Source organism: Cetorhinus maximus, chromosome 3, assembly GCF_964194155.1.
Source record: "Cetorhinus maximus chromosome 3, sCetMax3.hap1.1, whole genome shotgun sequence".
Taxonomy (NCBI): domain Eukaryota; kingdom Metazoa; phylum Chordata; class Chondrichthyes; order Lamniformes; family Cetorhinidae; genus Cetorhinus; species Cetorhinus maximus.
The window spans coordinates 31,507,616-31,531,521 of NC_135881.1; the positions used below are offsets into that span (position 1 = coordinate 31,507,616).

Here is a 23,906-nt window from a genome sequence, read left to right on the forward strand (position 1 = left end):
TCTCAGATGATGTTGCAGAGAAGTATATATAGATTAAAAATAGGAAAGGGCCAAGGATAGATCCTTGGTTCACACCAGAGGTATTCATGCAGGAGCAGGAAGAGCAACCATTGAATGTGATTCACTGGCTAGGGTTAGATAGATAAGAATGGAACCAGATGAATGCAATCATGCAACTGGATGACATTGGAATATAATTGGAGGGGAATGGCATGGCCAACTACATCCAACGCTGCAGATACTCAAGAAGGATGAAGAGGAATTGTTTATCTTTGTCACAGTTACAAAGATGCCATTTGTGATTTTGATAAGGTCCGTTTCAGTAGTGTAGCAGGGATCAGAACATGATTGGAGGGAAGGGCACAGATTTCGGAGGCAACAACATGTTCAAGGGCTTTGGAGAGGAAAGGGAGGTTGGAGATGGGGTGGTAGTTTGCAAAGATGGTGGAGTCAAGGAATTATTTTTGAGAAGGTACTGATGATGGCAGATTTGAAGTAGAGGGACAGTATCTGAAGAGAGAGAACTGTTAATAATACCTGCTAACATGGGAACCAGGAAGGAAAGTTGTGTAAAAACAAAAAACTACTGCGGATGCTGGAAATCCAAAACAAAAACAGAATTACCTGGAAAAACTCAGCAGGTCTGGCAGCATCGGCGGAGAAGAAAAGAGTTGACGGTTCGAGTCCTCATGACCCTTCAGCAGAACTGAGTATAGTTAGGAGAGGGGTGGAATGTAAGCTGGTTTAAGGGAGGGTTGGGGGGGTTGGAGGGTGGGGGGAGAGAAGTTGGGGGTGGGGGGGGTGGTTGTAGGGACAAGCAAGCAGTGATAGGAGCAAATAATCAAAAGATGTCACAAAAGGAACAAAGAGGTGTTGAAGGTGGTGATATTATCCAAGAAAATGTGCTAATTAAGAATGGATGGCAGTACACTCAAGGTACAGCTCTAGTGGGGATGGGGTGGAAAGACTGACAAGGTATTACAGTTGTAGATTTAAAAATAATGGAAATAGGTGGGAAAAGAAAAATCTATATAAATTATTGAGAAAAACAAAAGGGAGGGGGAAGAAACGGGGTGGGGATGGTGGGAGGGAGTTTAAGATCTAAAGTTGTTGAATTCAATATTCAGCCCGGAAGGCTGTAAAGTGCCTAGTCGGAAGATGAGGTGCTGTTCCTCCAATTTGCGTTGGGCTTCACTGGAACAATGCAGCAAGCCAAGGACAGACATGTGGGCAAGAGAGCAGGGTGGAGTGTTAAAATGGCAAGCGACAGGGAGGTTTGGGTCTTTCTTGCGGACAGACCGCAGGTGTTCTGCAAAGCGGTCGCCCAGTTTGCGTTTGATCTCTCCAATGTAGAGGAGACCGCATTGGGAGCAACGAATGCAGTAGACTAAGTTACGGGAAATGCAAGTGAAATGCTGCTTCACTTGAAAGGAGTGTTTGGGCCCTTGGACGGTGAGGAGAGAGGAAGTGAAGGGGCAGGTGTTGCATCTTCTGCGTGGGCATGGGGAGGTGCCATAAGTGGGGGTTGAGGAGTAGGGGGTGATGGAGGAGTGGACCAGGGTGTCCCGGAGGGAACGATCCCTACGGAATACCGCAAGGGGGGGTGAAGGGAAGATGTGTTTGGTGGTGGCATCATGCTGGAGTTGGCAGAAATGGCGGAGGATGATCCTTTGAATGCGGAGGCTTGTGGGGTGATAAGTGAGGACAAGGGGGACCCTATCATGTTTCTGGGAGGGAGGAGAAGGCGTGAGGGCGGATGCGCGGGAGATGGGCCGGACACGGTTGAGGGCCCGTCAATGACCGTGGGTGGAAAACCTCGGTTAAGGAAGAAGGAGGACATGTCAGAGGAACTGTTTTTGAAGGTAGCGTCATCAGAACAGATGCGACGGAGGCGAAGGAACTGAGAGAATGGGATGGAGTCCTTACAGGAAGCGGGGTGTGAGGAGCTGTAGTCGAGGTAGCTGTGGGAGTCGGTAGGCTTGTAATGGATATTGGTGGACAGTCTATCATCAGAAATTGAGACAGAGAGGTCAAGGAAGGGAAGGGAAGTGTCAGAGATGGACCATGTGAAAATGATGGAGGGGTAGAGATTGGAAGCAAAATTAATAAATTTTTCCAGGTCCAGACGAGAGCATGAAGCCGCACCGAAGTAATCATCGATGTACCGGAGAAAGAGTTGTGGGAGGGGGCCGGAGTAGGACTGGAACAAGGAATGTTCCACATACCCCATAAAGAGACAGGCATAGCTGGGGCCCATGCGGCTACCCATAGCCACACCTTTTATTTGGAGGAAGTGAGAGGAGTTAAAGGAGAAATTGTTCAGTGTGAGAACAAGTTCAGCCAGACGGAGGAGAGTAGTGGTGGATGGGGATTGTTCGGGCCTCTGTTCAAGGAAGAAGCTAAGGGCCCTCAGACCATCCTGGTGGGGGATGGAGGTGTAGAAGGATTGGACGTCCATGGTGAAGAGGAAGCGGTTGGGGCCAGGGAACTGGAAATTGTTGGTGACGTAAGGTGTCAGAGGAATCACGGATGTAGATGGGAAGGGACTGGACAAGGGGAGAGAGAAGGGAGTCAAGATAACGAGAAATGAGTTCCGTAGGGCAGGAACAGGCTGACACGATCGGTCTGCTGGGACAGTTCTGTTTGTGGATTTTGGGTAGGAGGTAGAAGCGGGCTGTCCGAGGTTGGGCCACTATCAGGTTGGAAGCTGTGGGAGGAAGATCTCCAGAGGAGATGAGGTCAGTGACAGTCCTGGAAACAATGGCTTGATGTTCAGTGGTGGGGTCATGGTCCAGGGAGAGGTAGGAGGAAGTGTCTGCGAGTTGACGCTCAGCCTCCGTGAGGTAGAGGTCAGTGTGCCAGACAACAACAGCACCACCCTTGTCAGCGGTTTTGATGACAATGTTGGGGTTGGACCTGAGAGAACGGAGTGCAGTAAGTTCAGAGAGAGACAGATTAGAATGGGTGAGAGGAGCAGAGAAATTGAGACGGCTAATGTCACGCCGACAGTTCTCAATGAAAAGATCAAGAGAAGGTAAGAATCCAGAGGGAGGGGTCCAGGTGGAGGGAGAATATTGGAGGTGGGTAAAAAGATCCGTTGAACGGGGAGAGGACTCCTGCCCAAAGAAGCGAGCACGGAGACGAAGACGGCCACCCCGCCCCCAACTTCTCTCCCCCCACGCCCCACTCCCCTCCCCCCCACCTTAAACCAGCTTATATTTCACCCCTCTCCTAACTATACTCAGTTCTGCTGAAAGGTCATGAGGACTCAAAATGTCAACTCTTTTCTTCTCCGCCGATGCTGCCAGACCTGCTGAGTTTTTCCAAGGAAAGTTGTGTGGTCATCAGTTTAGTGAGAGAAGGAGGTGGGTCTCATGAACAAGATAAGCTCAGAGAGAGCATGAAGGAAGATAGGAGAGCAACTAAAGAATGATTCAAGTTTGAGAATTGGGCAGGGGAAAGCCTGAGAGGAAGTTTAGCCCACTGGCTAGTGGAAAGAAGGGAAATAGTAAAGGCAGCTGATCAAATGGTCTCAATCTTAGACATGTTCTACTACAGCTACAACACTGGCATCTACCTGACAATGTGGTAAATTGCCCAAGTATGTGCTGTCCACAAAGAGCAGAACAAATCTGATCTGGCCAATTACCGCCCCATCAATATTCCCTCAATTATCAGCAAAATGATGGAAGATGTCATCGACAGTTCTGTCAAGTGACACTTACTCACCAATAACCTGCTCACCGTTGCTCAGTTTGGGTTCTGCCTAGGCCACTCGGCTCCAGACTGCATTACAGCCTTGGTTCAAACATGGAGAAAAGAGCTGAATTCCAGAGCCAAGGTGAGAGTGGCTGCCCTTGACATCAAAGCAGCATTTGACTGCGTATGGCATCAAGGAGCCCTAGCAAAATTGAAGTCAATGGGAATCAGGGAGAAAACTCTCCACTGGTTGGAGTCAAAATACCTAGCACAAAGAAAGATGGTCAGTTCCCATCTGGAATATTAAATTTTGGGCACCACACCTCTGGAAGGATATATTGACCTTGAAAGGAGTGCAGTGTGGAATCACCATGATACAGTGGATTTGAGGTTCAGTAGGATACTAAGGTTGCAGACAGTCTGGTTCAACCTGAGATAGAGGCTGGGGAGGGGAATGGAAGCAATTCCTAGGGTCTGGAGTTGAAGGAAGGGGCTAAAATCAGTAGTTTCAATCTTTCCAATGATTAACTAGAGGAACATGTGACTCGCCCAAGACTCGATCGATGTTGGAAAAGCAGTTTGAAAACAGAGGCACGATAGGAGTCAAGACAAGTGGTAGGAGGTGGAGCTATGTGTTGTCCGCCTTTGCATGGAAAGTGACTCCGTATCTTCAGATGATGTCAGCAAAGAGCAGCATGTAGACAAGGAAGAGGAGCAAGTCAAGGATAAATCCTTCAAGTACTGTGATGGGTACAGTGTGGCTACAGCCAGAGAAGCCATTGCTGCAAATGTTCCAGCTGCAATTGGACAGGTAAGGGTGCAGATTGTAAGAATCCTGAAATGTGTGCCTTGCAGGCCACTCACAGTACTATCCCTATGGTGCAGGTGTGCTTTGGAAGAACTGGCAGAGATTTGTCCTTGACTTCATGCTGGCCTAGAGCTTGTAGAACCAATTCCTAATGGGTATTCGCAGGTGAGTTAAGTATGGTGCACTAGGTATGATTTCAGTGCACAGCATGGGAGAGGCGATGGTGTAGCGGTATTGTTGCTGGACTAGTAATCCAGAGACCCAGGGACTCTGCGGACCTGGGTTTGAATCCCGCCACAGCAGATGGTGGAATTTCAATTCAATAAAAATCTAGAACCCATGAAACCATTGTCGATTGTCGTAAAAACCAGGGCATACCGAGGGATGGTGATGGTGGTGGGACATTATCTGTAAGGTATGATTCCGTGAAGATGACTATGTCAGGCTGTTGCTTGACTAGTCTGTGAGACAGCTGGCCCAATTTTGGCACGAGCCCCCAGATGTTAGTAATGGTTCACCAATGTCCTTGAGGGAAGGAAAGCTGCCATCCTTATTTGGTCTGGCCTACATGTGACTCCAGACCCACAGCAATGTGGTTGACTCTTAAATGCCCTCTGAACTAGCCTAGCAAACGGTAACAGCAAACTCAGCCCTGTCGACCCTGCAAAGTCTTCCTTACTAACATCTGGGGACATGTGCCAAAGTTGGGAGAGTTGTTTCACAAACTAGTCAAGCAACAGCCTGAAATAGTCATCATCACGGAATCATACCTTACAGATAATGTCCCAGACACCACCATCACCATCCCTGGGTATGTCCTGTCCCTCTGGCATGACAGACCCAGCAGAGATGGCGGCACAGTGGTATACAGTATACAGTTGGGAGGGAGTTGCCCTGGGATTTCTCAACATTGACTCCAGACCCATGAGGTCTCATGGCATCAGGTCAAACAATGACAAGGAAAGCTCCTGCTGATTACCACTTACCGGCCTCAGCTGATGAATCAGTACTCCTCCATGTTGAACGCTACTTGGAGGAAGCATTGAGGGTGGCAAGGGTGCAGAATGTACTCTGGGTGTGGGACTTCAATGTCCATCACCAAGAGTTGCTTGGTAGCACCACTACTGACGGAACTGGCCGGGTCCTAAATGACTTACTGCTGGGCCGGGTCTGCGGCAGGTGGTGAGGGAACCAACAAGAGGGAAAAACATACTTGACCTCGCCTGCCACAGATGCATCTGTCTATGACAGTATCGGTAGGAGTGACGCCTTCACATTGAGGATACCTTCCATCGTGTTGTGTGGCACTACCACCATGCCAAATGGGATAGATTTCAAACAGATCTAGCAGCTAAAAACTGGGCATTCATGAGGTGTTGTGGGCCGTCAGCATAAGCAGAATTGTACTCCAGCACAATCTGTAACCTCATAGCCTGGCATATCCCCCACTCGACAATTACCATCAAGCCAGGGGATCAACCCTGGTTGAATGAAGAGTGTAGAGGGGCAAGCCAGGTGCAGCACCAGGCACACCTAAAAATGAGGTGTCAACCTGGTGAAGCTATAACATTGACTACTTGTGTGCCAAACAGCATAAGCAGGAAGTGATAGACAGAGTTATTTGAGCCCACAACCAACAGATCAGATCTAAGCACTACGGTCTTGCTACGTACAGTCATGAATGGTTGTGGACAATTAAACAACTCACTGGAAGAGGAGGCTCCACAAATATCCCCAGCCGAAATGATGGGGGAGCCCAGCATATCACCGCAAAAGACTGAAGTATTTGCTACAATCTTCAGCCAGAAGTGCCAAATGGATGATCCATCTTGGCCTCCTCCAGAGGTCCCCAGCATCACAGATGCCAGTTTTCAGCTAATTCAATTCACTCTACATGATACCAAGAAATTGCTGAAGGCACTAGATAAATCAAAGGCCTATGGGCTCTGATAATATTCCGACAACAGTACTGAAGACGTGCTCCAGTACTTGCCGAGCCCCTAGCCAAGCTGTTCCAGTACAGTACAACACTGGCATCTACCTGGCTAAGTGGAAAATTGCCCAGGTATGTTCTGTACACAAAAAGCAGGACAAATTCAACCTGGCCAATTGCCACCTCATCAGTCTACTCTTGATCATCAGTAAAGTAATGGGAAGAGTCATCAACAGTGCTATCAAGCGGCACTTGCTTAGCAATAACCCGCTTACTGATGCCCTGTTTGGGTTCTGCCAGGGCCACTCAGCTCCTGACCTAATTATAGCCTTGGTTCAAACATGGACAAAAAAGCTGAACTACCAAGGTGAGGTGATTGTAACTGCCCTTGACATCAAGACCGCATTTGATTGAGTGTGGCATCAAGGAGCCCTAGCAAAACTGGAGTCAGTGGGAATCAGGGAGAAAACTCTCCACTGGTTGGAGTCATAACGAGCACAAAGGAAGATAGTTGTGGTTGTTGGAGGTCAGTCATCTCAGCTCCAGCACATCACTGCAGGAGTTCCTCAGGGTAGTATCCTTGGCCCAGCCATCTTCAACTGCTTCATCAATGACCTTCCTTCCACCATAAAGTCAGAGGTGGGGATGTTCGCTGATGATTGCACAATGTTCAGCACCATTCGTCGCCCCTCAGATACAGAAGCAGTCCATGTCCAAATGCAGCAAGACCTGGACAATATCCAGGCTTGGGCTGACAAATGGCAAGTAACATTCGCACCACACAAATGCCAGGCTATGACCATCTCCAATAAGAGAAAATGTAACCATCGCTCCTTGACGTTCAATGGCATTACCATCACTGAATCTCCGATTATCAACATCCTGGGGGTTACCATTGACCAGAAACTGAACTGGACTAGCCATATAAATATTGTGGCTACAAAAGCAGGTCCGAGGCTAGGGATCCTGTGATGAGTAACTCACCTCCTGACTCCTCAAAGCCTGTCCACCATCTACAAGGCACATTCCCCACTTGCCTGGATGAGTGCAGCTCCCACAATGCTCAAGAAGCTTGACACCGTCCAGGAAAAAGCAACCGGCTTGATTGGCACCACATCCACAAACATTCACTCCCTCCACCACCGACACACAGTAGCAGCAGTGTGTGATATCTGCAAGATGCACTGCAGGAATTCACATAGGCTCCCTAGACCTTCCGAATCAACAACCACTACCATCTAGAAGGACAAAGGCAGCAGATACATGGGAACACCACCACCTTGAATTTCCCCTCCAAGCCACTCACCATCCTGATTTGGAAATATATCGCCATTCCTTCACTGTCGCTGAGTCAAAATTCTGGAACTCCCTCCCTAACAGTACTGTGGGTGTACCTACACCACATGGACTGCAGCGGTTCAAGAAGGCAGCTCACCACCACCTTCTCAAGGGCAACTAGGGATGGGCAATAAATGCTGGCCCAGCCAGCGAAGCCCGCATCCCGTGAATGCACAAAAAAAACTATTGCCATATGGTGTAACATTCAAGAAAAACCTTCTCAAGCACTCAAGTACCACCTTCTTAACAGCAACTACAGGTGAGCAATAAAAGCTAAGGGCACATCCCAATAATGCTCACAAAAAATAGCATGCAAACATTAAATGAAAAAAACACCAATGGTTGTGTACTGTAAGTGTGTATATAGACAGTGCATCATCATGTAGAAAGAGTCGGACTCTGCTGAGGGCACTGGAAAGGAGCATGCGCAGATATGCGGCTGCTTGGCCACTTTGGATTCCAGATCATGCGCATGCGCAGACCGGACCGGGATTCTTGGCTGACCTTTCACCTTTTCGCAGTGACAAGAGCCCGGATGAGTTTGCAGGATGTCCTTTTGAAAGGAGGTGAGTATTTTGAGAAAAATAATTGTAGAAGCGCCGGTGAATGGAAAGGGAGGGGGCTCTGGTGCATATTAAATGAGCCGCCAGTGAACGGAAGGGGCTCTGGGTCCCCGTAAAGCGGCCGGTTAACAGCTTCAATCAGCCTTAAAGAGCCCCCCTTGGGCGGCTGGTCCGAATGGAGAGGTTCAACAGCTCCATGAATTCCTGATCATCATCTGGGCTGTTGCTGGGTGCAGCTGGTACCTTGACAATTGTTGTTTGCATTTTGGGCACTCGATAGTTTGAGTGATTTTACATTTTCAAGTCTGATGCTTTTCAGACAGTTTGGACACCATTAATGTTTTTGGCTGTGAGGGAGGTTCATGCACCTGGAGCATCAGATTTGCCTATTCCTTTTTGGACCTTACTGTGTAGTTTCACTGTATCCTGCACTGATGATTCTGCCGAACGTGAGAGCCGAGCTCTCCCGCACATTAGACAAGTTGCTATTTTCTATTCAGCTCTTACCGCTTCAGATCAGCACCCTGATTCTCAGGAATGACATTGCTGTTGGCCAGCTCCTGCAATCAGCTGTGAGATGTTCCTGGCTGGTGATGGTAGCAGGATAGTGTAAAGATCATTTGATTCGCCCTCGTATCTCTTTTCCTGTTCATCCTGCCTTGCTTGCCATTCCAATTTGCGACACAGAAATGCTGGGTTGGCAATGTTGAATCATCCATGTAAATGACATGTCCTGAGCAGCATAGCTGTGCTCTTAACATGACTGCAATGTTTTGTGCATTTAAGGTTGCTAATTTGGCCTGCTAATAAATACACATACGAGAAAGCAAGATTAGCGAAGTGTATCCAGACAACACAATAGTTGCTTTTCACTTTTCTTCTAAAATTTCATTCCAGCTTCCAAGGGTAAATGCAACATTTTACCAACTATGACCCCAACTACAGTGATCTGCATTCCACAAACCAGTTATCTGTATTACCAACAGCAAATTATTTGTTGTTTCACATATATTTGATCATCTTTATCTTTATTCTTATTGTTGACAATCTCTGTCCATGCAGATTATCAAAAAGGTTATCTGGCAGAGCATCAAATATGAGGGAAGGTTGTTGTTAATTTTGTAATCATCTTCTGTGATTAGTTTTTTGATACTGTAATGTTTATATTATCAATGCCTTTCATGATTTTTTTAAAGATCTAAATTATGTCACCTCTCAACCTTTCTGCAATAAATTAGAAATTTCAATTTTTTGTATCAATGGTGCGCCACTGGTTGCAATTGTTCAGAAAGGAGATAAAAGAGAAAAACTGCACATCTTTGACAACTATCAGAACCCGATCCTTTCCCTGGTGCCAAGAAAGGATGTTGGAAGTGCAGGAAATGTGGGCTGCTTCCTGTTGTCCCCAGGAAGGACTGGTGTCAACTGTGGCAAGCTCTTCTGGTCTTTCTTGATCATATCTGTTAGGCTGTTTGTCAAGAATTGGAGATCTTATGGTGACCAGCTGTGTGGTTGTGTGAATAGGTTCATGAGATGTACAGAGCTGTACATAATATTAGGCAGGAAATTTTTTCTCATCAGTTTGTTAGTTTTACATTGCAGTCCCAGCTGAACCATCTGCCTGTTGGTACTGGTATCTTGCTCTGCTGTCCCTTTGATCTGCAGTGATATTGTGGGGACAGTCCAACCACCATCATTTTTTTTAGGCTTTTGATTAAGGGCTGTAATTAACAGTTGAGCAACATGAGTAATGGAACATAGCAATGTAGGAACAAGACTAGGGTATTCGGCCCCTTGAAGCGGTTTCACCTTCGATTAGATCATGGCTGATCTGCATTTCAACTCCCATCAACCCGCTTTGATTCTGTAGCCCTTATTATCCTTAACAAAAATCTGTCAGTCTCAGTTTTGAAATTTACGAATCACCTAACCTCAAATGTTTTTTGGGGAGGAAGAGAGTGCCAGATTTCTTCTACTTTTGTGTGAAGAAGGGCATCCTGACAGCAACCCTGAACTAGATTCTCTCTATCCTTCCTATTGAATCCTTTAATAATCTTAAGCACCTCAACTAGATTGCCCCTTTGCTTTCTTTTGTTTGTTGGTGGGAGTGATACTGAGACCAGTAACATAGCAGCTGAATGGAATAGACGACTGAGGCTTAGTGGGAGCAACTTTAAAAGTTTCATTTAATGAAGGCCTACGCATCCATGAAGGAGGATTTAAAACTCTCATAAGGTTCGAGGAAGAATCCCAACCTGACGCCAATTTGCATTTAATGTAGTAAAATGTCCCAAGGTACTCTACAGGAGCTTTATCAAACAAAATTCAACACCAAGCCACGTAAAGCGATAGTAGGACAGGTGACCAAAATCTTGGCCAAAGTAATAGGTTTTAAGACAAATCTTAAAGGCGGAGTGAGAGGGGGAGAGGTTTAGGGAGGGAATTCCAGAGCTTTAAGTCTGGTCAGTGGACGGCATGGCTGGCAGTGGTGGGCCGATGAAAACTGGGGATGCACAAGAAGCACAGAGATATCAGAGGGTTGGATGTCACAAATCTCATTTGATGGGAAGGTACTTTCTTCTGCGTTATAACTTCTGCAAAATCAAGCGCATACCTTGAAAAGCTTTACATTTCTTTGGATATCTCATGAGAGAAAAGCCTAGATTTGGGCTAATTCATTTAATACTCTGAATGAAACACTTTTGAACAGTGAATGCGTCACAAACTGCTTACTTAAGCTACAGTGTTCTTGACTGAAGCAAATTGCTAAAGGTAATCCCCTTAACAGAATTTGGGGCATGAGCTGCAAGTTATTGAAATATCTATTTGGAATTCAAGAGAATAATGAATGGTATTCATTTTCAATTTTGGCTTGGGTGGATTAGTGTGTTTTTGTGTCTGTCATTCATGTTGTGACTTGCTGTGAATTGACAAGCAAAGATTGAGGATAAGTTTATAACAGTGTGGTATTTGTACAGGGCATACTTTGCAAGAGCAAAGGGAGTATGTTGTTCCTGGCCATTAATAGCACCATATAATACATTTTGTTATTTCATGATCGGCCTTTCTCCAGAATCTTCAAACTCTATTTTTAAGGGATCTAAGTAACAAAATAAGGAACTAGAAATTACCCTCACTAAACATAAAGCCATCCAAAACTTTGCTGCCCGTGTCCTAGGTCGCACCGAGTCCTGCTCACTAAATTGGCCCTCAGTTAAGCAATGCCTCAGTTTTAAAAATTCTCATCATTTTCAATTCTCTCCATGGCCTTGCCCCTCCCTATCTGTGTAATCTCCTCCAATCCTAAACCCTCCAGGATATTAATGCTTCTCTAATCCTGGCCTCATGAGTTCACTGATTTTCATCACTCCACCACTGGTGATGGTATCTTCATTGTCATGGCTATTGGCTCTGGAATCCCTTCTCTAAACCTCTCCATTTCTCTATCTCTCTCTTTCCTCCTTTAAGACACTCCTTAAAATCTACTTTTTGGATCAACCTTTTGGTCATCTGTCCTAATATCCTCTCACGTGGTTCAATATCTCATAACACTCCTAGGAAGCACCTTTGTCCCTGAGCTACTTAATGCTTAGTTCTGTTAAAAGTAAAAGTATTTTTTATTTTACTAAAAGGTAGATTATACCTTGCACGTGAATGACCATATTTACAAGAGCAGATGTGTTAAAAATGTGGTGCTGGTTGATTCAATTGAAGCATCTGGAAAATTCTGCCACAGAATGAAATATACATGGTATGAATTACTTCTCTATTTTGTCTATAACTGAGCTTTAATTTTAATTTGTTAGGTATGTCTTTGATGTTCATGTGTCCCTAATATTGCACTACAAGTTAATTAACACACACAGCTTTGAAGATTCAGTTCAAAACAGGGGATATCGAAATCAGCATACCTTAATGTAACACTATCATTAAATCAGTAAGATTCAGGTCCGAACGCATCATGTGAAGCTCTCTCATTGCTCTGGTCATGCTTTATCATGCATATTGTGTTCAGTTCTAGTCTCCAAAACAGAAAGGGAACAACCAAGCCTTAGAAATGGTGCAAAGCAAAACTAAGGTAGATCCTCAATATTAAAAGCCTGAGTTCTGAGGAAAGGCTAGAAAGACATTGGCTCCTCAGCCTTTATAGGAGCCGAATAAGAGTGGACTTTATGAAAGGATTGGAAAGGTCGATCTGAGCACTGTTTCAGTTTAAATCACCACAGCAAGAGAATGAAGTATAGGTACAAACTGATAAAAGACAGCTTTAGGGTCTGAATTCAGGAAACACTATTTTTTGCCCAAAGAGTGATAATACGGGTAATGATCTCCCAGTTCCAGGTAAGATGATTCAAAGCAAAAACTCTGGGTCAATCAAGATGCAGTTAGATGTTAGCATGTAAGTAGCATAGACTTCAATGGGATAATAAGCTGGAAAGACTGAACGGTGTCCCTCATCTACACTTAACCTTGTCATTGGGAGACTAGACAATAGGGGTTTCTTTTGCTTCCAGAAAATAGTTTGCATGTTTCATATTTCTTAAGATTTTTAATATTGTGCCAAATACCTCTACGTGAAAATCTTGTTAATAAGCTAAGGTAGATAAGTTCAGGTGCATGGAGGGCCATAGTGGTAGTTATGATAGGAATTTGAGAATGTATATGAATGTTCAGTCATGAGAATGAATATTGGTGAATTAGCTAGGGCATTTCATATGATTCTGCTTGGTTAAAGCATATTTCTGGTTCACTGCTTTATTTGTGGTTTCTTGTTGATCTCAAGCAATTAAAAATGCCATTACATCTGTGTCAAATACAAGTTATAAATATTCTGCTTTGAAAGTGTGGGCTCTTTAAGATGTGGTGTTTGAATTCACCTGCTATGTGGTGTGCATTTACAGGGATACTAAAAATCTGAGGATTTTTTTTTGTATCTACAGGATTATTAGCAATCTAGGGATTTTGGTGATGCATATTGTGCCAAGCGTCTTATCAGCTTAAATGCTTATAATAGTTTATAACTCCCTGTTGGCATAGTTGGAACATATGTACCCTCTGTGTACATTCCAGCAATCAGCACCCAGACAGACTATGCTTGCTGACTGAGTCTGCTCTTACCATCTCTTGGTCAGGTTCTCCTCCTTTTTGTTCTCGCTTGAAGTTTCCTTTCAGCTGTATTTTGGTGCGCCCCTTGCCTTTTGAGGGTTTACCCCCGTATAGCTGATTGTTTTTGTCTTACTCTTTTGTCCTGTCTCATTTTTCTGTTCTGTCTGCCTGACAGGGATAGCCAAAATACTTCCTTCATTGTTGGGGTATCACCATTCAATACAATCATGGCTGATCATCAGCCTTAACTCCTCTTTCTTGCCCGGTTCCCAGATCCCTTGATTCCCTGAGATACCGAAAATCTAAGTCTGCCTTAAATATACTCAACAATGGAGAATCCACAATCCTCTAGGGCAGAGAATTCCAAAGATTCACAATCTTTTGAGTGAAGCTTTGAGTAGAGATAAGCCAGAGAATGACAGGCCAGTGAGTATCATGTCAGTGGGAGGGAAACTATTGGAGAAAATTCTGAAGGAGAGAATCTATCTCCACTTGGTGATGCAAGGTTTGATCGGGGATAGTCAGTATGGCTTTGTCAGAGGGAGGTCATTCCTAACAAATTTGATTGAATTTTTTGAGGAGGTGACCAGGTGTGTAGATGAGGGCAGTGTAGTTGATGTAGTTTATATGGATTTCAGCACAGCCTTTTGACAAGGCTCCATATGGGAGATTTATAAAGAAGGCAAATGCACATGGGATACAGGGTAATTTGATAAGGTGGATTCAAAATTGGCTTAGTTGTAGGAGACAGAGGGTGTTGACAGAAGGATGCTTAAGTGACTGGAAGCCAGTGTCCAGTGGCGTACCACAGGGATCTGTGCTGGGTCCCCTATTATTCGTCATTTATATAAACGACATACATCAGATGACAAAAATAAAAATACCTGGAAAAACTCAGCAGGTCTGACAGCATCTGCGGAGAGGAACACAGTTAACGTTTCGAGTCCGTATGACTCTTCAACAGAACTCATGCTCTATCCCAGCCAGGTGAAACAATATCTCAGTGTCTACCCTGTCAAGACCCTTCAGGATCCTGTATGTTTGAATGAGATCATCTCTCATTCTTCTAAACTCCAGAGGATATAGACCCAATGTACTCAGTCTCTCATCATGAGTCAAACCTCTTACCCCAGGTGAAAGCGAAATACTGTGGGTACTGGAGATCTGAAATAAAAACAAAGTGCTGGAAAAGCTCAATAGGTCTGGCAGCATCTGTGGACAGAGAAACAGAGTTAGCCCAGTTCTGAAGAAGAGTCATATTGACCTTGAAACGTTAACCCTGTTTCCCTCTCCACGGATGCTGCCAGACCTGCAGTGTTTTGATCTCATTCCATGTACTGGTTTAGTGAACCTTTGCTGCACCACATAATGCATGTCACTTGATTTATTTTTTGAAAAATTAATACTTTTTTGATGTATCCTCTGTATAGTGCTGCGAAGTTTGTGTGCAGAATGTTGCAGAAGCTCTTGAATGTTGAAGTCATTTTCAGTGAAGAAAATGCATCTTTTTAAAAAAAACCCTCAAATTTGGTCAAAGTGATGGTAAAAAGAAACGCTAGATCCTTTTATTCCCATTGCTGTTTTCTTGAGAATCTCAGATATAAATATGCTAATACTCTTTTAGTTTTTTTGCACTAAACATCAGATGTTGAAGTAAGTTAAAATAAAACCCGAGTGCAAAAATATTTTAAATCGTATTCTACCAGAGTAATGTTCTTTTGGAACAGAGAAAAGCTCCTTCCATATGACTATCTTATTCAAGTAACAAAAATGATATTGTATTGATAGGCTTTGCATAGAAATAAGTCATCAATTTTGTACTTTTGATGATGGAAAAAGATATATACATGGAGTATTTTTAACTTGAGTCGGGGGTGGAGGGGTGGGGGCGTTAGGGGAGGTGGGGGGGGTGAAATCAGCTGCTTTTGACTGCTAATCAATGACTCTTTAGATGTTGGGTGGTCAGAACCATTCTCAGCTGTAGTGTCCCTTCTCCTCCAAGAGCTGAAAATCCTGTCAAAGTTCACTGGGTTGGTTGGCATCCTTCCGTCTGCAAGAGATGTTGGGAATGCAACCTCTCAAGGTCAGATTAGATCACCTGCTGCACTTCTTTTGATGGCTGAACAAGCTGAATCTGAAAAGGCAAAGCCTGCCACAAGTGCCACACATGAAGTTGTTCCTTGACGGTGGTGCAGGATGATCTGTTGATGTCTTGTTTGCAGGGCTGGTGTCTGCTTTGGATTTTCTGAAACTACATGTCATCATGGTGCCAAAGTCCTGCCTGCAACTGGTGTTGCCATTAGCATTGACTGTCAGCTAGAGTTTCCCACTTGTCATGATTGATGCGAAGGGCTTTCATGTCTCTTTTGATACCATTTTTGAATTGGAGCTTAGGGCACCCTGCTGGTCTCTTGACACAGGCTACTTCCCTGTATAGCAGATCCTTTGGGATGTGGCTGTCATCCGTCCTGTGCACGTGCTTAAGTCGGTGAAGCCTTCTTCGCTTGATTAACGGTAGTATGCTTGCCATGTTTGCCCTAGAAAGGGCTGCTTCGTTGGTGACTTTGTCTTGCCATGTGATGCCAAGGATGCGTTATAGACACTGAAGGTGGAAGTTATTGAGCCTTTGTAGGTGTAAGTTGTCCATGCTTCACTGCCATACAGCAATGTGTTGAGGATACAGTCCTTGTAGATAACCATCTTAGTCCTGTGATTCAGTTTGTTATTTTTCCATGCCCGTTTTGTTAGTTGACCAAAGTTGGCCTTTCCAATACATGTGCTGAGCTCGTCGTCAAGAAACAGGTTCTCTGTTACCATTGATGCAAAGCAGCAGAATTTGCTGACTGCTTCTAGTGGTGTATTGTTGAGCCTGATCACACCACTGGAAGCAGCAAATTCAATGGGCTGATGGATTAAAAAATGGCTACTTTGTGATGTGCCAGAGGGGGTTGGTACCAATGGAACTCAGTAAGAATCAATTGTTTTGGGGGTTGGGAAATAAGAAAATGGCCATCATTTGAGGTAAGAAGAATAATATGTTAGTGTTAATTTAACTTTTAAAGCTTAGTGTAAATTGACTAAATTTGGCCCAACAAACTTGTTTTTTGAATTGCATACAGTAACATAGAGTTGAATGTGTTGCAAACTATTTTGGTGTGTATTAGTAAGTTCAACCTATATTTAGAACCTAGGTGTTAAATTGTGAGAAATTCTTGGATAAATGCAAACTCGTTCTGTTATTATGCAATTAATTCTTTTTTATTTCCTGTTCCTCAGCTTGTATGTTTTGTTAGTTAATTTTGTGTATATTTTATCACAGCAGATTCCCTCTATTCTTGAGTTTACCAGTTCCGAGTGCAAGGCTTGAATCCAGCCTTGCCTTGAGCAAGTAATCTAGATTGACATTTCAGTGCAGTTCTGATGACATGCTACAATGTTGGAGTTGCCATCTGTTGGAGAGACATTATACTAAGTCCCTGTTTGCCTTTTCGGGTGAACGTCAAAGATCCTATTTCAATTTTTTCTGAAGAGCAAGAATTTCCCAGTGTTCTGGCCAATATTCATCCCTTAGTGACCACCACTAAAACACATTAACACATTCATCTTCTTGCTGTTTGTGGTAGCTTTTTGTTTGCAACTTGACTATTTGCACACATTGCACTAATGACACTGCATAAAGTAATTCAGTGGCTGTGCAGCGCTTTGAGATATTGTGTTAAATATTGTGATTGAGTGATGGATGTTTAGAGTGAATTATGAAGTCTGGCTCAGGCACAATGGGCCGAATGGCTTTCATTGGTGTTGTCTCATTTTATAATTTGATGTGTGTGGTTAGTTTTGTCAAATTATGTCTATTTTAGTATACTTCATAAATCTTTGTAGGTGACCAGGTGAAGAGATCACCAGGAAGTGATGCCTATTGAAAGTGGAAGCAGTGCAGCTGCACGGCAGGTGAAACCGAAACGTAAACCTCACGCCATCTCTATTAGAAGGACAAACAGTTCTGAGCAGGAACGTGTCTCATCACAGCGTGACATGTTGGAAGGACAGGTATTGTAAACTAATATGGATTTTTGGTAACTTAGAGATTGTGATGCAATCAGTAGTACTGACTGTCTGATTTTAAACTCAGTTGCTCGTGTATTGATTCTGTTATTAGAAATACACTTATTAAAAAAAAACTAAAATTAATTTAGCTCCAAAGGAAGAATTAGTTCCTGGCTAAATTTGACTTTTGCCTGCACAGTCTGGTAATACACAGCAGATTTGTAACCATCTGAAGAAAGAGATTAAGATTTTGGTTTGCGATCCTTCACCCTAACCTAGAACATGACTAGTTTTTTTTTCTTTTTTCCTATCTTGAAACTGCTGTGTATTCCCGGGATTTTCTATTTTCATTCCTGACATAATTTTTGTTTGTGATGGATTTTAAATAAAGCATGTGCCGAAACTTTATGGAGTGACCTTGCACCAGATTTTTAATGTAATGCCTCCATTGGTATTTAAAGTCAGAAAGGTAAAAGCCATGATCTTGCTGTGATATGTGTTTGCTGTTAAGTGTTGAATAGGTTAAGTGCATTCTTCTCAAACTGCTGATGTATGAAAGGAAAAGCTGAGGTTGTATGAAATGAACATCAACCTAATGATGATATCAAACAAATTTGCAATAAATGAATGGAAATGCATATCCTATATCTCTAAAATGCAAATAATTTACTGTTTCTACACAGACAAAATATAATTATACAACAAACAATTACAATTTCCATCAAGTTATATATAAATTAAATGCACTGTATCAAAACTTAATCAATTTAACACAACATGTTAAACACAGCAATGTGAGAGTTTGCATAAAAATATACCTTTAATGTTAGATATTTGGGAGTGTCTTAATTAAGTCTCTTATTTTAACTAAGCTTTATAATATTTCATAATGTTTTAGAAATGGCGTATAATCCACTTAATCAGTTTATACGTTTCATGTATTTGTGTAAAATCCTGTTAAGTGTAGATTTAATGCGGGTGTTTTCAGCCAAAGCAACTTCTTGGTAAGGAAACTTGTAGTTGCATAAATTAAGAACAAGAATCCTACACAAATGATTGATCCCAATTGACAAATATAGAATTTAGGTTATTGTTTGATTGTTGAACATGGTTGTGCCAAGTCATTATGGCGGTTGGCCCTGTAGCTTACTCTGGGAGAGTGCACGCCCTTGCTCCAAGACCAGTCCCAATCTCCTCTCAATTCCAGACTTCCAATAACACTGACTTCTCTCCTATTCCCAGTCTTCTGCTCTCATTTCTCTTGCTTCTTACCATCTGCATAATAGTGGCAGCACGCATATCAGTCAGTGTGCATGAATGTCAAACTTCCTGCTTTTTAGTGGTTGATGAGTTTTCTTTCGCATAGATCATAACTTTATTTTTTAAAGGAGTGCCTATATGTGGGTCACCTTGTGTGTTGTGTCTAGGTGGCAGAATTATCATCGTTAATGATGAAAATGGAGGTAGAGATTGTGGAACTGAACACTTAAATTTACCTTTATATTGTGATAAAAGGTAGAGATCGTAATTTTAACTGAGAAAATACCAGACAATTAATCAGAGTAAATCATATCAGTGAGAATTTATAAGAAATATCCCATATTAAATAGTAATTTTCCATTCTCGTAACACAGCTTACTAAGTACATTTATGCTATTTGGAAAGTGACAAAGACCTGGATTTGAGTTGAGCCTAATTGAGGAATTTTGATATATTTAAACCAGTTTTATAAATCATCGCCCACTAATGGAATTTTAGTCTTTTCATTCCCTCCCAAACTTTTATATACATTTTTTAATAAATATAAAACTGTTGCCATCCATTTTCTTGCTATTTGTAGGGAGCGATGATGTCGGCTGTCTGTGAGGAAGTCTGTGTGCAGTCAGTGGAGGTTGGTGTGAACATACGGAATATGGCTAGGGAGCTGTGTTGGTGTGCACATTTTAATTTCCTTTTAATTCCAGAAAATTAATGGCAGATGCTTGTGAAGATCACAATATACAGATTTTCTTCCTGATGCCTAGCAACCTGGTTTTTGATGAGCATATGTATTTTTAGTTGCTTATTCTGGGAATGGGAAGAAGTCAAGAAGACAGATGGTGGGGGTGAAGTATTAAATTTGATTGATTTACAGTAATGTACAACAGTTTTGGATTGTTATTTTTGAAGTTGCTTTTGATCTGATCTGTTCATTGGGTAATATAGTAGATTTATTTCACAATTATGCAAATATAGATCATTTTGCTTGTTGTTTCAATACAATACAAAAAGGCTAGGTTACCACTGATCAAAATCTTGACCTGCATTTGTTACTAAGCAATAATCCTGTCAGGGAACATTAAGCAGTTAAGCTGCACAGCAGTAATAAACTCATTTGCACTAGAAATGTTCAGTGATAGCTTGCATGAAATTGATAACACTTTTCTTGCTCCACAAAATGGGATATCCTGCTCTTGTTTCTCAATCAGCAGCATCTCAGGTTGTTACAGTCACACCATATGTCCGTTAGATCTTTCATATAAAACTCCTTAAGTTTCCCTAAAATAGTTTATTTTCTCAGCTCAAAATAGTACACTGATTAGTCACCTGACTTGGCCTCTCCTCAGTTCATCTGCTGCTGAAATCCTCATTTATGCCTTTGTTATCTCTAGACTTGACTATTCTAATGCATTCCTGACTGCCCTTGTTTTGTTCTCCATAAACTTGCTCCCAAAATTCTGCTGCCTGTGTCCTAACTTGCACCAAGTCCTGTTCACCAAAACCCATTCTCGCTGAAATACATTGTCTCTCGATCGAGCAACGACTCGATTTTAAAATCCTCATTTTTGTTTTCAAATTTCTCCATGGCCTTCACCCTCCTTATTTCTGTAATTTCCTCCAGCCCCTATGAAATATCCTGTCTCCTGAGCAATCTCTCCACCATTGGTGGCTGTACCTTCATCTGCCTTTGTCCTAAGCTCTGGAATTGTGTCCCTAAATTCCTCCATGTCTCTATACCTCTTTTTCCTTTTTAAATTGCTTCTTAAAACTATCGCTTTGACCAAACTTTATCACCTTTTGTGGCTCAGTTGCAAATTGTACTTATATGATCCTGTGAAGTGCCTCAGGATGATTTATTACATTTGATGTGCTATATGAATGCAAGTTGTTGTTAAATTTGGTATCACCCTTGCCTCTGAGTCAGAAACCTGTGAACTCAAGCTGCACTCTAGGACCTACCAAACCCACAAGGACAAGGGCAGCAGACATATGGAAACACCGCTGGAGGTTCCCCTCCGAGCCACTCACCATCCTGACTTGGAAATGTATCGCCGTTCCTTCACTGTCGCTGGGTGAAAATCCTGGAACTCCCTCCCTAACAGCACTGTGGGTGTACTTGCACCACATGGACTGCAGCGGTTCAAGAAGTAGCTCACCACCACCTGCTCAAGGGCAATTAGGAACGGCCAGCAGCGTCCACATCCTGTGAATTAATTTAAGAAAAATGTAGTGTAGCCTTTAGGGAGTTTTACGTTATTAGACGTGCTGTCTTTTGTATAGGGCATTAAACCAAGGCCCTGCTTTCTTGTTTGTGGACTTTTCTTGAAGAGAGTTCTCTTGGTGTCCTGGCCAATATTCTACCTTGAACCAGCACCATCCAAAACTTATCAACTAATTGTTTGTCTCATTTGCTGGTCACATGAAAACTGAGTGCCATGTTTATTTGTGTAATAATAGTGATTTAATTTCAAAAATCAATTCATTGAGCGTGAAGTGCTTTGGGACGTCCTAAAGAATTGATAAGGTGGCATATAAATGTAGGTTCTTTTCTTTTAAAGTCTGTAATCAGATAATCTTATTACAGTGACTGAGCTGTTGTGTGCTCAAAGTGACTTGGAGAAGCTAAACGAATGAGCAAAATTTGTCGGATGGAATACAATGAGGAGAAATGTGAGGTTATCCACTTTGGTAGGAAAAACAGAGCTTCTTAAATGGTGAGAGGCTGGGAAGTATTGAACATCAAAGTAACATGGGTGTCCTTGTTCATACATCACTGAAAGCTGACATGGAGGTACAGCAAGCAGTTAAGAAGGAAAATGGTATGTTGGCCTTTATTGCAAGAGGATTTAAGCATAGGAGTAAAAGTGTCTTACTGCAATTATGTAGAGCCTTGGTGAGAGCACACTTGGAATACTGTGTGCAGTTTTGACCTCTTTACCGAAGGAAAGACATACTTGCCATAGAAGGAGTGCAACAAAGGTTCACTAAATTAATACCTGGGATGGAGAGATTGTCCTTGAGGAACGATTAAATAGACTGGGCCTTTATTCTCGAGTTCAGGAGAATGAGAGGTGACCTCATTCAAACATACAAAATTCTTAGAGGGCTCAATAGGGTAGGTACAGGAAGGATGTTTCCCCTGGCTGGGGGGTCTAGAACTAGGGAACAGTCTCGAGAATAAGGGGCAGGTCATTTAGGACTGAGATGAGAAGGAATATCTTCACTCAGAGGGTGTTGAATTTTTGGAATTCGCTGCCCCAGAGGGCTGTGGAGGCTTAGCCGTTGGCTATGTTCAAGACTGAGATTGATAGATTTCTACATATTAAAAACATCAAGGGATACAGGGATAGTGCAGGAAAATATTGTTGAAGTAGAAGATCAACCATGATTTCACTGAATGGTGGAATGGGCTAAAAGGGCTGAATGGCCTACTCCTGCTCATATTTCTTATGTTCTCTCTTCCATTTCAGTATGCATTCTTGTACCAAATTCCTCTCATCATTTTCTGTATGACCAAATTCGCCCAAGACTTGAATACTGCTCTGGAGAGGCCATTCAAGCACCTTTGTGGTGCTGTAACACATGACATAAGAAAATGCTAGTCTTGTACGTGATCCATCTCCCATCTCTCTCCATTGGCACTTGCCTTTATATTGACACCATTGTGCTCATTGATGCTCTGAACTTCCCTCTGTTATTCCTCCTGTTCCTACACAAGTCTTTCTGATTTTCTTTATCTTCGCTGTGCTAAAATTGAGACTCAGTTCACAGACTGTTACTCCTAACTCATTCTTTGTAAAAGAAACCTGAAAACTGAAAAAAACCCTTATTTCCTGCCAACGTCACTTCCTCTACAACCTTCAGTATATATGGCAACCTAGAAAACTAGAAAAAAGACTGATTAACAACTTTAAAAATGCTGGCTCATCCTTATGACCTCGCTCTCCCTTTCTCTGTAACTTCATCTAATGCTACAACCTTCTGATAACTGTTTCTCAAGCTCGTGCCTTTTGTATTTCTCAATCCCATTGCCAGCTGTGTCTTCAGGCATCTAGGCCCTTAGCTCTTTGGCTCCCCAATTCCCTTTCTTCCAATAAGATCAACGTTAAAAAACACCTGTGTGACCAAGCATTTAGTTACCCCGCCTAATATCTCCTTTATTTCACTCGGTGTCCATTTTGTCTTATTATAGCCCCGTGAAGTGACTTGGGATATTTTCTATATTAAAGGTGCTTTATAAATGCAAGTTTTTTTAAAATGAATTACTGGTATTTGTGAGATTTGATCTTGATTTACAAACCTACTTTATATTTAAATGGGTGAAATATTGTGACGATTTATATCTGTTTAAATGTGTACATAACCTTTTAAAAAGTCTTTCAAATATCATTTAAAAAGGTGCTTTTCTATCTTAATAGCACCAATTTAATTGGGAGGTTTTAGTTAATCTTAAATAAATAAATTCTCTTGTCTGCTACGGCAGTTTTGGTGTAAAATACCAACCTGTGCAAAGCCAGTGAGTGGTGTGCTCCTATTTCTATGCTGCTGAATGCTATCATTATTACTGGTTACTAAGGCGACTTTTACCTTCAACCACATGATTCAGCAGCTTAGAAAGAGAGCGTAGTGTTTGCTAATTGCTGTTTCCAATATGTGTTTACATATGGCGTTGACAGGATAGAGAATAGCTAGGTTTGACGTAGACACTTGTCCATTGACGGCTATCGTGTTGTCTGTAATGTTTGCTAAAGCTCACTGGGGAAAATTCTTTACTGTAAATTGAAACTTAGAGTTTTAATGCAAAGTTAGCAAATTGTTGGGGGTTTCCTTGTTAAATAATTTGAAGGAATATACCTGCTCATATATTTGTCTTGTCTGGTTAAATTCCTTTAGCTGTGACGTGGGATAAATATGGAGGTAAGAGAGAAATCTGTTTTTTTTTTGAAGGGGGGAATTAATGTTGTGTATGTTGGTGCCTTTCCTTTGTTTTAAATTTAAATTGGTTTTGATCTGAAATATTTACACATTTTCAAATAGGTACAGTTTTGAACTGACAAGTCTGGAAAAATGCTGAGTTTTGTAGCTAACCGAAAGAGTGATGCTTTCAGCTAGTAACTAAGACATGATGTGCTAGCATATTGCTGAACTTCAT

General features: G+C 42.4%; 1 protein-coding gene across 4 annotated transcripts in view; it reads left to right on the top strand.

The window, feature by feature from the left end:
- Window positions 1-8,259: 8,259 nt before the first annotated feature.
- wdr37 (WD repeat domain 37) overlaps window positions 8,260-23,906 on the top strand; it is a 123,562-nt gene continuing 107,915 nt past the window's right edge. Inside the window, exons 1-4 of one of the 4 annotated variants that reach the window (XM_078537368.1) lie at window positions 8,288-8,344; window positions 17,330-17,497; window positions 19,335-19,385; window positions 23,648-23,671. In XM_078537368.1, the coding sequence (XP_078393494.1) occupies window positions 23,666-23,671 (6 nt within the window). In that variant the 5' untranslated portion in view covers window positions 8,288-8,344; window positions 17,330-17,497; window positions 19,335-19,385; window positions 23,648-23,665. Of the gene's footprint in view, window positions 8,345-17,329; window positions 17,498-19,334; window positions 19,386-23,647; window positions 23,672-23,906 lie in introns of all 4 variants that reach the window. The other 3 variants (XM_078537362.1, XM_078537375.1, XM_078537363.1) reach the window with 3 other exon arrangements.